The following is an 18809-nucleotide window of genomic DNA, read 5'->3' on the forward strand; positions in this document are numbered from 1 at the left end:
GATGGTGTAAATTATAGCAAGAAAAAAAAGGTTTTACCAAACATATATCGTATCGCATCATAGCTTAGGAAAAATTTAAAAAGGAAGACTTAATTTAGAGATGTTTGGTTTAGAAGTAAGTTATGAATGAATCAATAATAAGGAATATAATGCGGGGATTATAATATAGTGATTGTTTATCATTAATTTTTTTCATTTGTTACATTAAAAAGTACTCCACTATATATAATGGATATTTTAGAATCTGATTTTATTTAAACAAAATAAGATTTTAGTTCTACATAAAGGATTATTTTTGTCATGTAATAGTTTTAATTAATTAGTAAATGCATTACTAGCCTCACATTCTTATATGTTATATTCTATTTCACATAAAATAATATCTAAATTCTACTTATAATATATAGTTGAATCAAAGTGAATCCTCTATAACACATTGTTATAGGGAGATTAATTAAGTGGCTGACAAGTTAGCTTTTCTTAGTCACAACTACAACACCAACATTGTATATTCCAACAATGGTGAACTCCCCTCCCAAATCAAAGGGCTTATAGCAATTGATCATTGGAGTCTTCTGATTATGAGAGTCACAACTAAAATAACATATTTCATCGTTTATACTAAAATGGTGGAATAAATAAATTTTAAAATTAAATTATATTCATAATCAAACACGTGATAAGATAATCATATGAGATACGATATTTTAAAATTCTTATTTTTATCTCATCAATTAAACGATGTCATATAATTTAGTGCTTGTGATGTGTATATGTTTACAACCACATGTTCTATCATTTATGGGTCAAGATTAAAGTACATTCAGCAGTCGTCAGGTTTTGTACGCAAATAAAGACTAATTCAAAATCGTATGAACACTCTTTTTTTAATATTTTTTTCTTCAAATATTTAGGGAAAAATTTGGTGTGAATAAAAGACAATGATGAAGTAAGAAGAGTGAAGGTCCTTTTGATGTAATATAAATTTATTGATTTTACACCTGAATATATATTAGTTTATTGTTAGTAGATATATAGAAATATAGAATATATCAAATGTATAACCAAGTCTTTATTATGGTCTACTATTCCCACTATTCCAAACTTCCAAGTCATGTGATGTAAATTTATTTTTTTTAAGAAAATAGTAATATCTTTATAGAATCATAAATAATTAAATTTTATATTTCTCATTTCATTACTAGATAAGATAAATTTTAGTCTCATAATGCACTCAAATATCTTTTATAATCTCGTTTATCCAGATATATTTAAGATGTATTAAAAGGAAACCTTTTACTAGACCCTCATATTAAAAGAAATCCTTTTACTTGTCCATTTCAACAAATTAAGAAAAATTTACTAGTATTATGTCTGTTAACTCTCGTAATTTTTCTTAAAATAACTACATAAAGTACTGTAAAAAATACTATCGAATGGTCTCAACCATCCCACCACCATCCACGCTCGGTAAAAATTCATCACATGTTGCCAAAAGCCAATCAAGTGGATGCAATTTCGTGGAACAATAATAGTAAAAAATATTTTTTCTCAAATGCGTGCCTTTGACAATTGACTCAATCTCTGGTCCTTCCAGACAGCACATAACGGTCAACTCTTCCTTAATGACGCCAATTTCTTAAATGTCAAAACTACTAAATTAAATAAATAAATAAAAACACTTCAATTGTTTGCCGTACAAACTTCCAAGTCCTTTTTTTTCCCTCTATAAATATACACACACTTCTTATCTTTTAAACTCAGACAAACAACAGCAAAAAAGAATAATTTTAAAAAATCATTCATTTTCCAATTTAAAGAAGAAAAAAAAATGTCAAATATTCCAGTAAAGATAGTGATAATCAACACACAATACATAGAAACAGATGCCAGCAGTTTCAAATCGGTCGTTCAGAAACTGACCGGCAAGAATTCCACCGTGGCGGTGGAGTCAGCTTTCACTCCTCCACCGCCACTACCCGTGGCAGCTCCGTATAACGGATGCGGCCACGGTAGTAGTAATTATTGGGAAGATCAGAATGTCGGACCGAGTTTGGGGAGATTGAAGTCATTTAACGAATTTGACAAGTTGTTCAAGGAGTTGCCTACTTTAGATGATCTTCTTCGTCTTTATTCAGACGAAATACAACAATAACATATTCAGTATAATTCAATATGTAGAGTTCAAGAGAAATTGTTTAACAGATTCTCGATTCAAGTGACGTATGTATGTATTTGAATTACGTTACGAATTATTAAAGCATGCACTTCTACTATCATTTGATTCATTCTTTGTTTTAGATGAACTTTTATTTTGAAGTTTGGATTATACATGATGTATTAAAACGCTTATACCATTCTTTAATTTATTAATTATTCTTCTCTAATTTTCTGGATTTTTACTTTTGATTTTCTAGTTTAGAGTTACTAGCTCTCTTCATGCCACTTTAAGTGTTGGTTAATGTATTGGCAGTTTCAATTAGAAAATGAGGGAAAAAAAGTTCAATATTTATTTTGAAAGCAGTTTCTATATTTTTTAACGTCTCTTTCTTCCTTTTCATCATTTTTTCTGTTTTTGAGGTTTATCTTTCAATTTCTTAGCACGAATGGATGAGGGGATTCTGCACAATTTACTAAAATGCCCTTACCAAGTCTTGATAATTATTGTTTTATAGTTTGATTATATATGGAGTTCAAGAAAATGAGGAATTTTTTTTTTTTATCAGGTAGTCTTAAGTTGAAAAAATGTGTAATGTATTCAAATGTTTTTTAATATTGTAGTATATTAAACTAGTCACGTAAAATGTTGGATTTATAAAGTTACCAGATATAAAAAGATGTAATCTTTTTTGAAATGGATTAAAAAAAGAAAGTAAAAGAATATTGATTGAAATAGAATAAATACCACTATTGAAAAGTGAGAATTATAGTACTAATCGCTTTTGACGTTTTTAATAGCAAAGATAAAAAAAATAATTAATTAATTAATTTTGTCTTAAGTTTTTAAAGCGGCAATATTTTGGGACATACTATGCATCTAGTAAATAACTTTTATACAATGATTTTAATTAATTATAGGTTTTTTTAAAAAAAAAAAATAATCTATGTAACTAGCAAAACTTTATTTTTATAATTTCGAACAAATTAATGTTCATATTCTTTCATTTTCATATGGACATGATACAAGTCAAGAGTTAAATTTTTCCAGCCCATTGTCAAACCTATTTCTTTTAATGGACTAAAATTTTATAAGATATTCAAACTTAGATGATAGACTAATGTTTTTTTTCGTAAAATTAAAAAGAGATAGAGCAAATATTGGATGCGAATCTAATATTATTTGTGAGAGTAATTTTTCAAAGGTTAGTTTGCACAAACATTTTTTTTAAAACATGGACAAAATTTAAATGGTAGTCTAAAAAGGTATATTTGTGTAAATCAGCCGTATGATTATCCTTTTTGGATAGCTACTTATTAAATGACACTCTTTTTATATCTCTTAGAATTTAAATATTTTTAAAACCCTGATAAAAAATCAATTTTGAGCAAAACTGAAAATTTTATGAAAAAGATAATCATGATCTAAAAAGTTTATAGACGTTAATTAGATGAAAGTCTAATATTTTATTAGTCTCAAAGGTTATATTGAATTTCTAGAAATAGAGACTAAATTTAAATAGTAAGCTAAAATAGGACATTTACGTAAATCAATAGATCAAGGCCCATATATCCATTAGCCCAGGCCCAGAAGATCGTAACACTCAGGCCCAAATTATTCATTGTTTTTGTCTGAATCTTTGATTCAGTTCATAAGCTATTTGGTTATAAAATTGTTTTTAGTACAAAGTATTTTATTTCATAAGGTAAAAAAATTCCGCGTCAATTTAAATTAGTTGAGTTCAATGTTGATATCAAATATTGAATTAAAAAAAATTATTATATATATATTAGTTTCGTGTCTGGACCAAAGAGAGCTAGTAATATGAACCATCTATTTATCCAACATCTACTACTTCCTCCGTTTTAATTTACTAAATAAAAACATTTTGAAATTTGTGACTTAAACTAAAGATATATCAAAATATATTTTACATGAAAATAGGAGATGCACAAATGCCTCAATAAGGAAGTGTGACATGTTGTATATGGCAGGTCTAAGGAGAGGTAGAGACAGGCCGAAGAAGTATTTATGAGAAGTAATTAGATTTAGTCACCGCACACCTACAACTTAATAAGTACAATATAACATTAGATAGGAGGATATGGAGGTCAAGGGTTAGGTAGAAGATTAGTAAGGTCTATCAATATTGTGTAGTTCCTTATAACTATTATTATTATTACTCTCGTACTATCTTATTCTTCACTTATTGTTACCTTGTTATTTCATTTGTAGTAGAATTTGTGTTGCTATTTTTGTTTTTTTCCCTTTATTTTCTTCGTGCTTTCTTCATTATTGTATCTCCTTTTTGAATCTGCGTCTTTCATATTATATTCTACTATTTGAATTGGAATCTATCAAAAACAATCTCTCTATCTTCATAAGATAGAGATAAAATCTGCATACACACCACTCTGCTCGAATCTCACATATGGGATTGCATTTAATTATATCCGATGACTTCATCATGTGACTCTTGAACAATTATATTTTAAGTATCCAACTTGTCATCCTATATAGATTCATAATTTGTACTATATACAGTAGCAGTCTATCAGATATATAGTTGTTTTGACTAAATAAAATAGAACCAACATAATACAGACAAGACGAATTTGGTGAACCTTTGGCTATCAACTACTGTACAATAATTGGTTCAAAATTTTGAGTTTATTAAAATATTGTTTTATAAAGTCGGGAGCGAGCCGGATCAGAAAGTGAAAGAGTAAGAAAAAAATTGTGAGCATTCTTGCGCTATATCAGCGACTTTTTGGCGATAGGATTAGATCGTTTGCTTGAGGCAACTTTTAGAAAAAACGATTTATTATTTGGATTGATTCTCGCATTCTTGTGCCTAAAAAAAGGGGCAAGCTCGATATGAGTCTTATAGTTACATACTTATGAAGTGATAAGGTAATAATATTAGTTCAAAGTAGCTTGATTTTAAAAAATTTCCTAGGTCATTTTAATTTGGCAGTTGAGAAAAGCAAATTAATATAGCGCCAAATACCTAAATATGGTCCTCACTAATTCACTATCGTAAGTATTTCCAACAAGGGAGTTGAACTACTTTGGATAATATTTAGGTCATCATTAATTAATTTTGTACTTATGAGTAGTCCCCAATTTAATGAACTTTTTTATCAAATTAAAAAGCAAAGTGCATTAGAAGGTTGTTAATTATGGTTAGGTTCCATTAGACAAAATGGTAAACAAATTAACAACAAAACAAATAAAGATTAGATATCATTGAGTTACTTTAACGATTTAAATTATACAGAAGGAATAAGTTATTTCGAGATTTCTTAAAATTAATGCAGAATAGGAAAAAAAAAATGTAATTAGGAAAATCAAATCCCTAGCTAATATAAATCACAAAATCAAGATTCTTGGTCAACCAAATTTGTGTTCTTAATAGTATAATAGTGTGGTCCAATTTCATAATAATACTACAAAAGTGTTGACCCCCAAAAGCAACAATTTTATGGCCCCCATAAACACAAGAATTCTGGATTTTTTAAGGCTTTTTTGAAAACGTGTCGCTGTTTTGTTGGGCCACATTATTTTTCCAGCTAATACGACAAGATTTGTTAATAATTCCAAATTTCCTGACCTCCAAATTAAGGGGCTTTACTAATACATATATTATACACAATCAAATCTCGTTATAACAAGATTCATTAATCATTATAATAACATTTTACGGCAATAATGACCTAATTTCCTTCAAAATTTGATTTTCGTTATATTTACTTTTCTATAATATTATTTTACTTATAACAACAGTGATATTTATTTTTAGGATTACTCCTCTCTAACAATTATAATCAAATGTTGAGTAATAATATACTATCGATCAATAATATTATGCACACAGTAAATTTCAAATATTAATATATTTCTTTTTTAAAATAATATATATAATACCTTACTAAAAATATTATAAAATTTTCAGATATATGTTGGTATTAATATAATGAAGTTTGACAAGATATTGCTTGATACGAACAATATAGAATGTGTGTGTCTTTGTTTTTTCGTTTGCTTCCACGTTATAAATTTATATTTGACAAGGACAATTAACAATATTTGAATATTAATTGTTCAATGGAAGATGACACAGGTTATATCTGAATTAACGTGCATGCAAAGTTAAATATGAAAACAGTATGATTCCTTTATTTTTTATTGTTTTTGAGTTGTTAATGGTTATTTATTTTTTACAATATAAGTTAATTTTCCATTAAAGATAATGAGATAATATTTTAATTACGATGTGTATTATATTTTGAAGCTTCCACAAATTAAATGAGTTAAACAAAAAAAAGAAGAAGTTAATTGGGGATATCATTACACTGATTTTATTATGCGTGAATGTAATATAAATTTGAAGAGTTTTAGCGTGTATAACAAAAAAATAAAATAAAATTCAAATGCGTCTACATGACTTTTAATATATACTATATATTTTTAAAAGGTGTTAAATATTGAAAGTTCATGTTAATTACATGGCAGAATAAGCAGATTAATGGTGGACCAACTTATTATAAGAGACTAATACTAGAAAATTTGATTATCACGTATTATAATGGGATGAATGAAATTTTTTCTTAGAAAGGAGAGGGAAAAAGTCAATTGTGCCACCATACTTTCTTGCCTTACGAAAATAATTTCATTTCTTTTTTTTTTTTGAAATTTTAGAAAAAAATCCGCTTCCTCCTTGAAAGGCCTAATGAAAAACTTATTTATGTGCCGTTAATTCTCGAACGAAGTGAAGAATGACAGCAATTCTCTCTTCTCAATAGCAAGCGAGACAAAAAAGACCGATAATGCTCCTTGCATTTCCCGTTAATCATAAATTTTAATGTTGAACTATGTGATTGGAAAAACTTAACAATACAAAGTACTTTCCCCTTTATAAGTGTGACATTTCTTAAGAAGACCAACCTGATAAGAACAAGTCAAGTAAGATCGACCAAGCTTCTAAAAGTAAGGTCCACGTGATATTTTGATCGAATATTGTATTGAACTATAACTTTATAAGACATAACTCAAGTTCACATGATATATATATATATATATATTTTTAGTGCATAACATGGCCTGAATCGAAAGAACAAATTACACGAGCTTAATGACAACAAACTTTACCTGATATGAATCTGCATTAATCTAATTGAATATAATAAACTTATAATAATTTGACTTAGTAAAACAAAAACTTATACTAATAATTTGACAAAAAATATCATCAACTTACCCTACCTCCTCTAACCCCTACGGGGTCAAGGTGGGTGGGTGGGTGGGGTGGATTCTTTCCGGCTGTACTACTCTTTCTCTCATACGGTGCTTTGCTTTGCGGATTGCTTATCTCATTCCCTGCTATTCGCAAGCTTCTAAAAGATACAAATAATTCCATCTATTTATATTAAGAGAATAAAATATATATAAAAAATTTATATAGTTCTTAAAGAAAGTACTATTTTTTTTTATTTATATATAAAAATTGTACAATAATATACGTGTAAATCAGATATCGAAACACACACTACAAATTTTTGTATACAGAGAAGAAACTTCTGATCTTGTTCCCTCCTTCTCTCTCTTTTCTCCCATTGCCTTCTTCCTCAGGTGGGTTTTTTTTTTTTTTTTTGTTTTTTTGGTTAAAGATTAAATTTTTACGTAATTATTGTTTCTATTTTGTGAAAATTTGAATTGGGTATTTTTTATTTTGCAGGATGGGTGAATTTATGTTGTTGAAATTTCATGTTTTTTATGGTGGGGAAGTTTTGTATTTTGAGATGTGAAAATTAGGGCTAGGAGATTCTTGTTTCTTTGCTGTTTTTTTTTTTGGTTTGTTTTTGGGGGAATTTATTTTGAATGGGTAATAAGTTGGGAAGGAGGAAGCAAGTGGTGGATGATAAGTACACTAGGCCTCAGGGGTTGTACCAGCATAAGGATGTGGATATTAAGAAGCTTCGAAAACTCATTCTTGATTCCAAGCTTGCTCCTTGCTACCCTGGTGATGATGATTGTCCCAATGCTGACCTTGAGGAATGCCCCATTTGCTTCTTGGTTAGTTTTCTCTCCTTTTTGTTTTTTTTTTCACATTATTGAAGTTGGAAATGTTTTTTTGCATATGTTTGTCCTGAGTCATTGAAATGTAACTGGTCTGAATAGAGCATAGCATGATTCATATAGCCAGACCTCAACTAGTTTGGGATTGAGAATGTAGTATTGGGTGTGGTCTAATGGTCATTGAAGTGTGTGGAGAATCGTAGTTCTCATGTTCAAATTCTGGAGGCAAAAAACACTAGGTGATTGGTAGAGTTACCCAATACTTGTGCTTGTGCTGGTGGGAGGTGGAGGTGCGCCCGAGCTGTCTTGGATATCGCCATGATAAAAGAATGTAGTAGTTTTGTTGTTGTTGTTTGTCCTGACTCCTGAGTCATGTTGGACTAGGATAGAATTTGAAAGAATTGGGACGATGTGCTTACAAACATGTTTGTCATTGAAGTGGGAGGAGAACCGTGAGGTCTCATGTACAAATCTCGGAGGCAAAAAACACTAGGTGATTGGTAGAGTTGCCCAGTATTGTGCTTGTGCTGGTGAGAGGTAGTAGGTACCTGGTGGAATCGTCGAGGTGCGTCCAAGCTGGCCTAGATACCATCGTGATAAAAGAATGTAGTAGCCCCCAAGGCCTAGATCAAGTGGCAAAAAGTGGAGGATTTGTGGCTTAGGTCGCAGGTTCAAGCCCTACACCATGCAAAGTGAAGCCTGGTATTGAAGTGGAGAAGGGTAGAGGGGCGGGCCCATTATCCACTGAGTTTAGAAGGCTGTGATTGGTCCAAAGGGTGGGTCACAGACGGATTTCTTGGTTATCAAAAAAATAAAAAAGAAAGTAGTAGTTCTTGTAGTTGTTTCATTGCTTGTCCTGACTCCTGATTCATGTTGGACTAGGATAGAATTTGAAAGAATTGGGACAAGATGTTTACTGACATGCTATTTATAATTGTTAACTTTGTTCATATTGAACTTTGCAGTATTATCCAAGTTTAAACCGTTCAAGATGTTGCATGAAAGGCATTTGTACAGGTATTTATTATCCCTGTTTTGTAATTACATGTGCTTATTATGGTTCTACTGTTTGATGTGATAATAAGTTCCATTTTCTGAATGAGTTTCTGACTTGTTTCCTGGCGACAGAGTGTTTTTTGCAGATGAAGACTCCCAATTCAACCCGTCCAACACAGTATCCTTGATTTCCCTCATTAGTGGTTACTGGTTACTTATTGCTAAATATATTTCACCCATCTTCTTCCCCTCTATTAATATTCTTGCTCTGTGTTGCCTACCTTAACGTTCTAAGATGCCCATTTTGTAAAACTTCAAACTATGCGGTGGAATATCGTGGGGTAAAAACGAAGGAAGAGAAAGGGATAGAGCAAATTGTAAGATCTTATCGACTGTTCTATTTTCTTTGTGTGATTGCTTGAATACAATTACATGTTGCTTTAAGGAGTCTTATACTGAATTTAGGATATCTGTATCCTTTTCTATCCGTCTTGTTGTTACTTTAGGAGGAACAACGAGTAATAGAAGCCAAAATAAGGATGAGACAGCAGGAGCTGCAGGACGATGAAGAGAAAATGCATAAACGAAGAGAGCTTAGTTCTTCCAGTAGTATTGCTGGTCCAAGTGAGATTGAGTATTGCTCGACAGCAGGTATTTACTTTAAGCTTTGAATTTATTCCTTTTGGCTTCACTACTTCTGGTTATACTCCAGTCTTATTTTTCCATCTTATCTGCAGCACCATCTTTTGCTTCTGCTGTAGAAGGTGGAGAAGTTGTTACTTCTCAAGAGACATGTGCAGCTCCAACAACTAGACAACCTCAACGCATGAGACAGAATAGGTACACACTTTTTCGGGTGCTAATTGGTTCAAATCCCTTTTCCCTAATTTGTGAGAAATTTTGTGAAGAATTTGGTCCCCTGATAGTCTGATTCTAGCCATTAAATCATCTTACATATATTGACAAAGGTAACCCAAATTGCAGAGGTACAGTCAATAAATTAGTAATCTGTGTGTGCATGTTGTTTTGAGCGAAGTATTACTGTTTCTTTAGATTAATCAAGTAATAGTGAATTTCACTTAATTCAACGAAGGAGTAGGAGGAGAAGGGATATCTTTCATGCAGATCCTTTGATGTACCAGATAGTACATCTTACAGTAAACTAGTGATTGGATTTTGGACATTTGCAATCCTTTAACCAATTGCCTTTGAGAGTTTCGGAGATTCTGGAAAGCTACAATTTTGAAAATTAAGATTACTAGTTACGTGGAGTAATAATACAGTTTCTCTAAAATGGATCCATAGTGTATGCAGTTTTCGTGAGGATGGGGCTTACTAGGGAGGAGATATTGCTTAGATCTTTTTCTAGGGCTACAGATCTGTCTAGGTGTTGTTATCCCACATAAATAATAGGTTATTATACAATGTAATTGATTGGAATGGTGAAGTGAGATTAGAATGCGATGTGATGCCTAACTGCAGACAATTTAGATATATAGGTTCAGTATTTCATGAGAACGATATGATAGATAAACATGTCCATATAAGTCAAAATGGGATGTCTAAAATGGAGGATTGCTACAGTAGTGTTATGCGATGGAAAAATACCTATCTGAGTGAACGTAAAGTTTTTATTATGCTTGTGAGATCAACAATATTATATGGGATTGTATGTTGGGTTGCTAAGGATCAATATATTCACAAGATAAATGCCATAGTTGGGAGTTAGGACTGACTTGCACACCCCTCAATTAACTCATCGATTAGCCTATGCAGCCTACAAGAACATGTCAAGTTAATCTTTTCTACTAAGGGTGGAGTAGATGGGCGCACACCAAGTGTTGTAGTTGGTTCGAATATAGGTTCTCCGGTGTTGTAACATTGATGCATCAATCACTAGACCATTCTTTTGGGGCATCAAAAATATTTACTTGAAGATAGAGGTGGGTCCACACATAAAAAAAAGAAAAAAAGAAAAAAAAAGGGTCCACACATACAAGATTAGAAATGGTTATATTTATTGAAGGTGCAAGTAGCACACTCAAAAAGTAAAATGAGAAAAGATCGTCTAAAATGGTTCATCAATCCCTAAGACTTGGAGAAATGTGATCTTAATTGTATGTGAACATACACTAATACCTTATGGGTCAAGATCAATTATGTTTGGACTTCTTTTTTCAACCAAAGGAACAAAACGAGACCATTTTGTTCCTTGTTTTGTAAATAGTGGAGGATGTTCTAATTGTAATGAATACAAGGATGGAGAGGATCCGTATATGTTGTGCAGGTCGATCAGAGAAGTTGTAGACGTCGTAGTCTCACACAAAAAGATTTGTCTAAGCAATCTTTTTTTGATTGTCAATAAGTCAATCCTAAGCTTGAATGCTCGTTTGACTTTTTGACCAACTAATGATGCACAAGGATTCCATTTCCTTAGTTACCACTATATGAACTGGCCTAGAGGTGTGATGAAGGTGTTAGAGAGGTAGGTAGCAGAGAAATGTCATGCAGAAGATCTACTATCTCTCGGAATTCTTGCGGACTTAGGTAAGAATATAACTTAATGCAAATCAAGGACCCATATAAGCCTATCAGTAAGTTGGGATTACGAAAATTACTAGTCGTTGTTGCACTTATCTTTGGTTTTAATACACAAGTTGATACATCTACTTGCACAATTTTGCAAAGTCAACCTCTATACGTAGAGTTCTTCCAACTAAAGACTTCTATTCGGTTAGAACACATGTTTTAACTTTTAAGTGCCTCCAGAGGGTTTATCATAGTGCTTGACAAATTCATCACACAAATTTATGACGTCGGTTGCAAATCATTTCGAAAGACGGAAATAAAATAAAAAGGTGGAGAAAGCAAAGATTATGTTCTATTCTTTGTACTTTTTGATAAATGAACCTAAGTCTCAACAGTGAAGGAGAGTATTCTGATTGGGGGTCGCCAAAAAGCTTTTCCAGTTAGCTTCCTCTTTGCCTCCAAATAAATCTCCTGGGATTCTTGTCTCTACTCCGATCACCCCTCTCATCCTCCATTGGAAAAACAACCATGAACTGTTGAAAAAAAAAAAAAAGGCAACAGGAAATAAAACCCCGAGGAACACAAAAACGACATATCTTTCCTCTTTTTTCCCCCTGCCAGAAACCACCATCTTCCTGATAGTCATTGTCATTACCGCCCCTCACCTTTCCTTTCCCACAGAACCGTTCCTGGTCAATCGCTCCCGTTTGTTTTGCTGTCAGTTGGCCAATGTCGTAAAACAGGCAGCACATGAAAGCTGTCTTTGGGCCCCCACTGTTGGTTTCTCTTCCATTAGGCCCAAAGACTTCTACCTCTATAATTAAGCTGTTTGATGAAAGCCTCCATGAATGCGCTTTCGTTGGTGTTAGTAGATGATGGAATGTCGCGGATAGAGGAAATTGTGAGCTCGATGGAAACACTGAAAGGTACAAATGGTGGCCCAACAAAGCTTCGAGCTGATGGTACTATGGTGACAATGGAGATTTCTAATTAACGTCCATGAAAAAGAATATATGAGAGAGAAGGGGGTGTGTGTAGGGAATGAATGTGAGGATTGGGGGAGGAAAAAAAAGGATTTTTTCACATATAAACTTGTTTCTTGTGTGATCTATACCCATTTGGCTGCATCAGCCAGACTGATGCCACATAAGCATGGTCAAAAGGTGGAGGCGTCTTAAAACAGATATGACCAACTAGAGGGTGTATAGTGTCAACTTTAAGTTTCAGGGCCTGATTTTCAAGAACATGCTAGTAGAGGTGTCAATTTGATTAAGCCTTTATACCGAGCCCTGGCTTCAAAGAGTCTCTTTAGTTTGGTCAAAGATTTGTATATCAATTTAGGAATGAGTGTGATTTAGAAAATCTTAATTTGTTTTAAAATATGAAGTATTGAGTTATTGAGTGATATTGGCATGAAGACTGCAACATATAAAAGATTCATGTAGCTGACCCAGTTGGTTTAGGATTGAGGCTTAGTTGGCTGATCGAATTGGTGATTGGTGGAATGTCAAACAGGGGAATTAAAATATGACGTTCTTCAAGTTTTGATGGAAGCTGATAAAAGGGCCATGTTATGCTTGGATTTCATCTGATAAAACTAATCGACTTAGTTTTTTTAATCTCTCAGAACAAGAAAATCAACTTTGAGGGACGATAACAAACTGTTGCAAGAAATGAATTGATTGTTATATTCAGTTACCAAATAATCACTTTTTAGAACAATTTGTTTAGATGGTCCAAAGTAAGATATTAATAAGTCCTTGTGCCATTGTTTTAAGTTCTCCTATAAAGTGTAGGCTCCGAGTCTAATTGGTCATCGAGAAGTTTACCGCCTCTAGGAGTAGTTTGGATCATGAATCTGGTGCTATGGGTAAGTGTCAGGTTGCACTGTGTATTTGTATTTGTAAGAAAAGACAGATGAGTGCTGAAAGTTCCGCACATCAATTTACAGTTTTTTGGCTATGTTGCCTGCAATTAGTTATCTTTTAGCTTCTTTCAGTTCACCTTCCTCTTGTTCCTTCATTTTTATTAGTGGAAAACCAACTCTTACTAGAGTCACTATATTCCCTGTTATTTCCTTCAAATAAATCCAACAAAATCAGGTGATGTTTAGGTTGGTATCTCTTTGACTTCTTATTCCTGTTATGTTGAACCATAAGACAGTTAGCAGATAACATGCAAGCAAAATCAAAGTTCAAGATAAGTTCATGCTGAAACAGTAAGGGGTCGTTTGGTAGAGTGAATAATAATAATGCTGAATAGGGTGGTGTGTTAGTGAATCCGGAGCCAAAAGGGACACTTATCCAAGCAAAAATGCATAAAGGGCCCTCCTGTTTGGAGATGACCAAACGGTCAAGTCGCTGGCGTATGAGCGACTTACCCAAAATATAACGGCTGGGTCAAGGAATCAAATTATATTATCTTATTTAGTCTTACCTTATAGTCTTGCCATGTTCAACGTGCAAATCTGGATTGTCTTGAACCATTTTCAAAAAGCTAGTGTATATGAGATGAGATTTATTCCCATTATAGTTGAAATTTCCAGCTGTAGTATCACATAATTTTTTAACTAGTTGTTGCTAAACCGGTCCATAGATTGTCTCATTGATATCAGTGAGGTAGAGGCACTGCTTGGTTTTGTTGCTTTTGTGTTAGAGTTATTGTGAGTATTGTTATATGCATGTTTGTCAAAGAAAAAGCAAAAGCTGGATGAAATATGTTCACAGTGATCTCTGATTGAATTTTACTACCCTGTGTTCCTAAAAAAAGCTTAGCCTATCTACATGGTCTGACCTGTTTTCCTGGATCTGTAACATAGGGAGGATGATTTTGACTTGGATCTTGAGGATATCATGGTTATGGAAGCCATATGGTTATCCATTCAGGTAAATTATGCACACACTATCTTCTTGCTTCTTCCTTTGTCATTTTTTTCCTGTTGTTGGGGAGGAAAGCTAGAGCTTTTATCTTTTGTTTGACGTACTGTTTGAAGTGTTTGATTTCTCTTTTCTGAGGGAAGTGCTTGATTTTTCTATTTTCCGTTGTGGATGGTTGTGGCGTAAATGAGTCAAAAGTGTCATCTTTCTCTCAATTCGAGTATGATGGAAATGGGAATTTCTTGTTCCCCCCAGGGACTTTTCATATTGCTTTTGAATTTTGGATAGTCATCCTTCGCATTTTTTGAAAATCTTTAGTGGAAAATATGTGAGAGTGGTGTCACTGACTTACTGTTACCTTTGTCAAAAAAAAAAATGTGAGAGTGGTGTTCCCATTGAAATGGGATATCGTTTCTTTTCTTTCGCTGTGTTGTCTATTGCTGCTTTTAACATGATGTTACTCTTTGGGATTGGTTGATCATTCGGTCATGCTTTTACCTGTGGAACTTACGTTATTATGGTATATCACTTAATATTCCACATGAAACTGATCACATGATAGGAGAATGGCAGAAATCGAAGTATGGACTATAGTGATGTTGGTCCATCAGAACAATATACAGAAGAAGATCATCGATGTGTCCCAGCAGTCAATCCCGCAGCTTCTGGCTCATCTTCCTCTCCTTCTGGTGGTCTTGCTTGTGCAATTGCAGCCCTTGCTGAGCGCCAGCAAATGAGTGGAGAGTCCAGTAGCTACAGTCGGAACATGTCATCATCGTACAATGAGCATCCTTCATGTGATAGGTTTCCCAATAGGGAGGAGCTAGAGAATGATGATTACCCTCATGCTGAGGGCACCATGCACGTGTCACCTGAAAGCCATTTGGAAATACCAAGGGAGGACGGTGAATGGGCAGATCATGGTTCCATGGTAGCCGAAGTTGGTACTAGTTATGCAGTCTCTGACGAAATGGAAGATGATGCCTCATTCCCTCTGCAGGGTGAAATGGTAAGTGATCTTCAACCCACCACCAGTTCAATCGTTCCTGAGAATTTTGAAGAGCAGATGATGTTAGCTATGGCTGTTTCACTGGCTGAGGCAAGTGCGCGGTCTAGTCCACCTGGGGTGGCCTGGCACTAGTAGTGCTAGATGATGTGGGGTTGTGAGGATTCCACTCGTGTTTCATCGCCACTCAACCCAAAGAAAAAGCAAAAAAGAAAATGCAACTACTTTTTTTCCCTTCCCTTCCCTTCTCCTCTACCTTTTTCCATCTCACTTTTCATCCCTTTCGTATTTCGGTATACTGTTGTACGAAAACAGAGAAATTGATTCTAGTGAATGAAATGTTGCTTGAGCCCTGCATATATCAAGTTTTGCAAGTTAAACTCATTCACAAATTGTAAATAGTTGCCGAGTTACTTGAAGTTGTACTTTGTTTCTTTTTAAAAATTAGCCAAATGGTGTGTTTATGGACTTCAATGCTTTAATTTCTGAGGATGTTTAATAGTTTTATGACAAGTTACTTCAAATGCCAGTTACACATAAGTGCCAGTTGATAACTTCAGAAAGATGATACCATGTTACAAAGGGAGAATATATACTTTCTCTGTTTCGAATTATCGTGTATGTAGTCTTTAAGAACAATTACTATTATGGGGTGAAGAGTGGGGGTCGGGGGTGGGATGTTCAAGGTCGTTGGGTGAGTGGGGAGGAAATAATGGACTTAGAATATCACTTATGAAATTTGTTTTATTCTCATTCATTAGGAAAGTCTTCTTTTTCATTTGAAGGGGCATATTTTCCTAGATTAAATATTTTTCAGAACATTGAGAAAAATTATAATTATCTTATATCTGTATCCGTCCAAATACAATAATCCTGTCACAATAACATGAGAGACAAAATAAAGTGTTACTTTATATTGCATGTCCAAACACAAGCTTAGTAAACATACCCCAAAAGGTAGGGGATTGATCATTACATATATATCTGGGGATTACATCTAAGCTGGTTACATCCTCCAATGAAAATAAAAAGGCACTAATATAAAACAACAAAACAATAGAAATCATTAATTAAGAAAAGACGTTGATTTTCCTTGATAAAAATTCTGGCTCCGTCGTTGTTGTTGACCTTGGAATGATGAGAAATTTGACACTCTGTTGGTGACTTTGGTCCCAAGAGTATAATGCCATGTGTCCATATAATGATGATAATAATGCTTGATATTCCTACAAATATTATTTCACAATTCCATTGTACAAGAATGCAAATTTCTTGAACAAATGTTAGAGCAAAAAAGGCATATAATGCAAAAAAGCAAGACTACACGATGCTTAAAATTTTAAATTAAAGCATCTAAATCATTTCTAAGTTCAAAAAGTAAAAAACAAGGATCATTCTTACAAATACTATATGAAGTATATAAAAACGGTGGTTATCTTTTGTAACCACAAATTGGCTCTTTTATATCACAGAAACTAGCTAGATTCAAGATGATTAGTTGAACGATCTTCAACAAAAAAATATTATTGCATATAAAGGATCAAATATTGCTTCACCGCCACACAAACATGCATCAAACATTCAATTAAGGTACAATACTATATACTACGTAAGCAATTTACTGAAATAAACAACAACAACAACAACAACATATCCAGTATGATCTCATAAATGGGGTCATGGAATGTATATAAATTTTATTCTTACCTCTTGCTGGATATAAAATATGTTTTTGAAAGACTATTAACTAAAAAAACTAATTTTTGAAATAGGTTCCAATAAATAGTTTACTAACGTAAAATAAGACAAATAACATACTGTAAATAAATTAACTAAACAATGATAAGCACTCTTTTGAGACCAAAGTCACCAACAAAATGTCATCTTCTACTTCTTCTTTAATTCAATTTCCTCTTGGCATGTTCAATGTAGCAAATTTGACTCCTTTTATAGATAAGATTATTGATATGATGCAGTACATTATATTATTCTTTCACAAATAAATGCGGCCTAGCAAGTACATGTGTATGATTGTACTACAATAACATATACTATGTAATATATATTATCATCAAGACTCAAGAGTGTCTCAATGTTTTTTTTAGTAGTACTACTTTTTTTTTTTTTTTACTATAGTACAATTCCAGTACTGCTAAATGCTAATATTATATTTGACATTTCAATTTTATAAAATTTTGCAAGATTAAATATTGTGGAACATGAGTATTAAGTAGTACCAAGTGTACTACCCAATTTGGAGTACTACTGAAGATGCTTAATCTGGTTTGGACTTTTTTTTAAACTAAAAAAAGTATTACTATTAATATTAATTTAGTGAGAATAATCAAATAAGTTCAATTATCTAATCAAATTCAAGTTTGGTGGGCTCTCTGATTTTTACATCTCACCATCACTTTATTTATTCTTACTATTATAATAACTTCTCTTCGGATCTAAGTTTAATTCACTTACGGGTCATTTTTAATAGCTGGACAGCGTTATGCACATATTAGTAATCTGAATATTAATTAGATAGATATTAGTTATATAGATATTAATTATGTAACGATCGACTTTGGTCGCTGCGCTAAGGATTTTTTTTTTTTTTTTGACCTTCGCAGCAACGATAAGGAGCAAAGTGTACATCTCTAGCTAATAAATGAAACAAAAGATAAATAATAGACTAATATGTTTAACTAATTATATTGACTTTTCTATATGTTTTTTCCCAAAGTATTGTAGGTCGTCATTTCATGGGGAAGAGGAAATTATGATTTCAAAGGTTTTATCACATAGAAAAATAAATAAAACATTTCTAGGTAATCTTTTAATTATTGAATTTTATAGAAGAGCTAACGAACATAAAGATATAAATTAATGCTTATATGAAAATAATATTGCACTCTGCGCAGGCATTCACATATGACTTTCATATTAAATTATTAATGGCCGAAAACAATACCCCATGATTGAGTTTCAATCAATTTTTTTTCACCCGGTGTTTGTTATCTATATTATTATTTAATTAAATTTGAATTCACGCATTATATGATCCATTTCTGGGGCGACACTTTTAATATAATTTTTTTCATTTCCAAGAGCTAAATCCAATACTTTCTTTTAAAAGCGGAAGGATCACAAATCACCACCCATATTGATCAATCAA

The 18809-nt window shown here is 32.7% G+C and overlaps 2 protein-coding genes and 1 long non-coding RNA gene across 3 annotated transcripts; 2 read left to right on the plus strand and 1 right to left on the minus strand.

Moving 5' to 3' along the window:
* The first annotated feature begins 1831 nt into the window (after positions 1 to 1831).
* Positions 1832 to 2164, plus strand: LOC125839334 (VQ motif-containing protein 10-like). Its single transcript, XM_049518332.1, has one exon. It carries the CDS (start codon positions 1832 to 1834, stop codon positions 2153 to 2155), a length of 324 nt encoding a protein of 107 aa, XP_049374289.1. The 3' UTR covers positions 2156 to 2164.
* A 5355-nt stretch (positions 2165 to 7519) lies between these two features.
* On the plus strand, positions 7520 to 16022 carry LOC125839312 (E3 ubiquitin-protein ligase DA2L-like). Its single transcript, XM_049518302.1, has 9 exons — positions 7520 to 7789; positions 7896 to 8233; positions 9202 to 9253; positions 9365 to 9410; positions 9528 to 9609; positions 9739 to 9883; positions 9970 to 10072; positions 14580 to 14646; positions 15200 to 16022. Exons 2-9 carry the CDS (start codon positions 8039 to 8041, stop codon positions 15776 to 15778), a joined length of 1269 nt encoding a protein of 422 aa, XP_049374259.1. The 5' UTR covers positions 7520 to 7789; positions 7896 to 8038; the 3' UTR covers positions 15779 to 16022.
* Positions 16023 to 16542: 520 nt separating this feature from the next.
* Positions 16543 to 17628, minus strand: LOC125839341 (uncharacterized). The gene is made up of 2 exons (XR_007443674.1): positions 17462 to 17628; positions 16543 to 16869 (listed from the first exon to the last, which is right to left on the minus strand). It is a non-coding gene; the product is annotated as an uncharacterized LOC125839341 (long non-coding RNA).
* Positions 17629 to 18809: the final 1181 nt, after the last annotated feature.

This window comes from Solanum verrucosum, unplaced genomic scaffold (assembly GCF_900185275.1).
Source record: "Solanum verrucosum unplaced genomic scaffold, falcon-dt-bn FXZP01000170.1, whole genome shotgun sequence".
Taxonomy (NCBI): Eukaryota; Viridiplantae; Streptophyta; class Magnoliopsida; order Solanales; family Solanaceae; genus Solanum; species Solanum verrucosum.

What these genes read in the sequence shown, in the direction of transcription:
- LOC125839334 (XM_049518332.1), top strand. Translation starts at nt 1,832, where the DNA reads ATGTCAAATATTCCAGTAAAGATAGTGATAATCAACACACAATACATA.
- LOC125839312 (XM_049518302.1), top strand. Translation starts at nt 8,039, where the DNA reads ATGGGTAATAAGTTGGGAAGGAGGAAGCAAGTGGTGGATGATAAGTAC. An exon ending in AATGCCCCATTTGCTTCTTG is followed by an intron (nt 8,234 to 9,201) that starts GTTAGTTTTCTC and finishes TGAACTTTGCAG; the next exon opens with TATTATCCAAGTTTAAACCG. An exon ending in CAACGCATGAGACAGAATAG is followed by an intron (nt 10,073 to 14,579) that starts GTACACACTTTT and finishes TCTGTAACATAG; the next exon opens with GGAGGATGATTTTGACTTGG.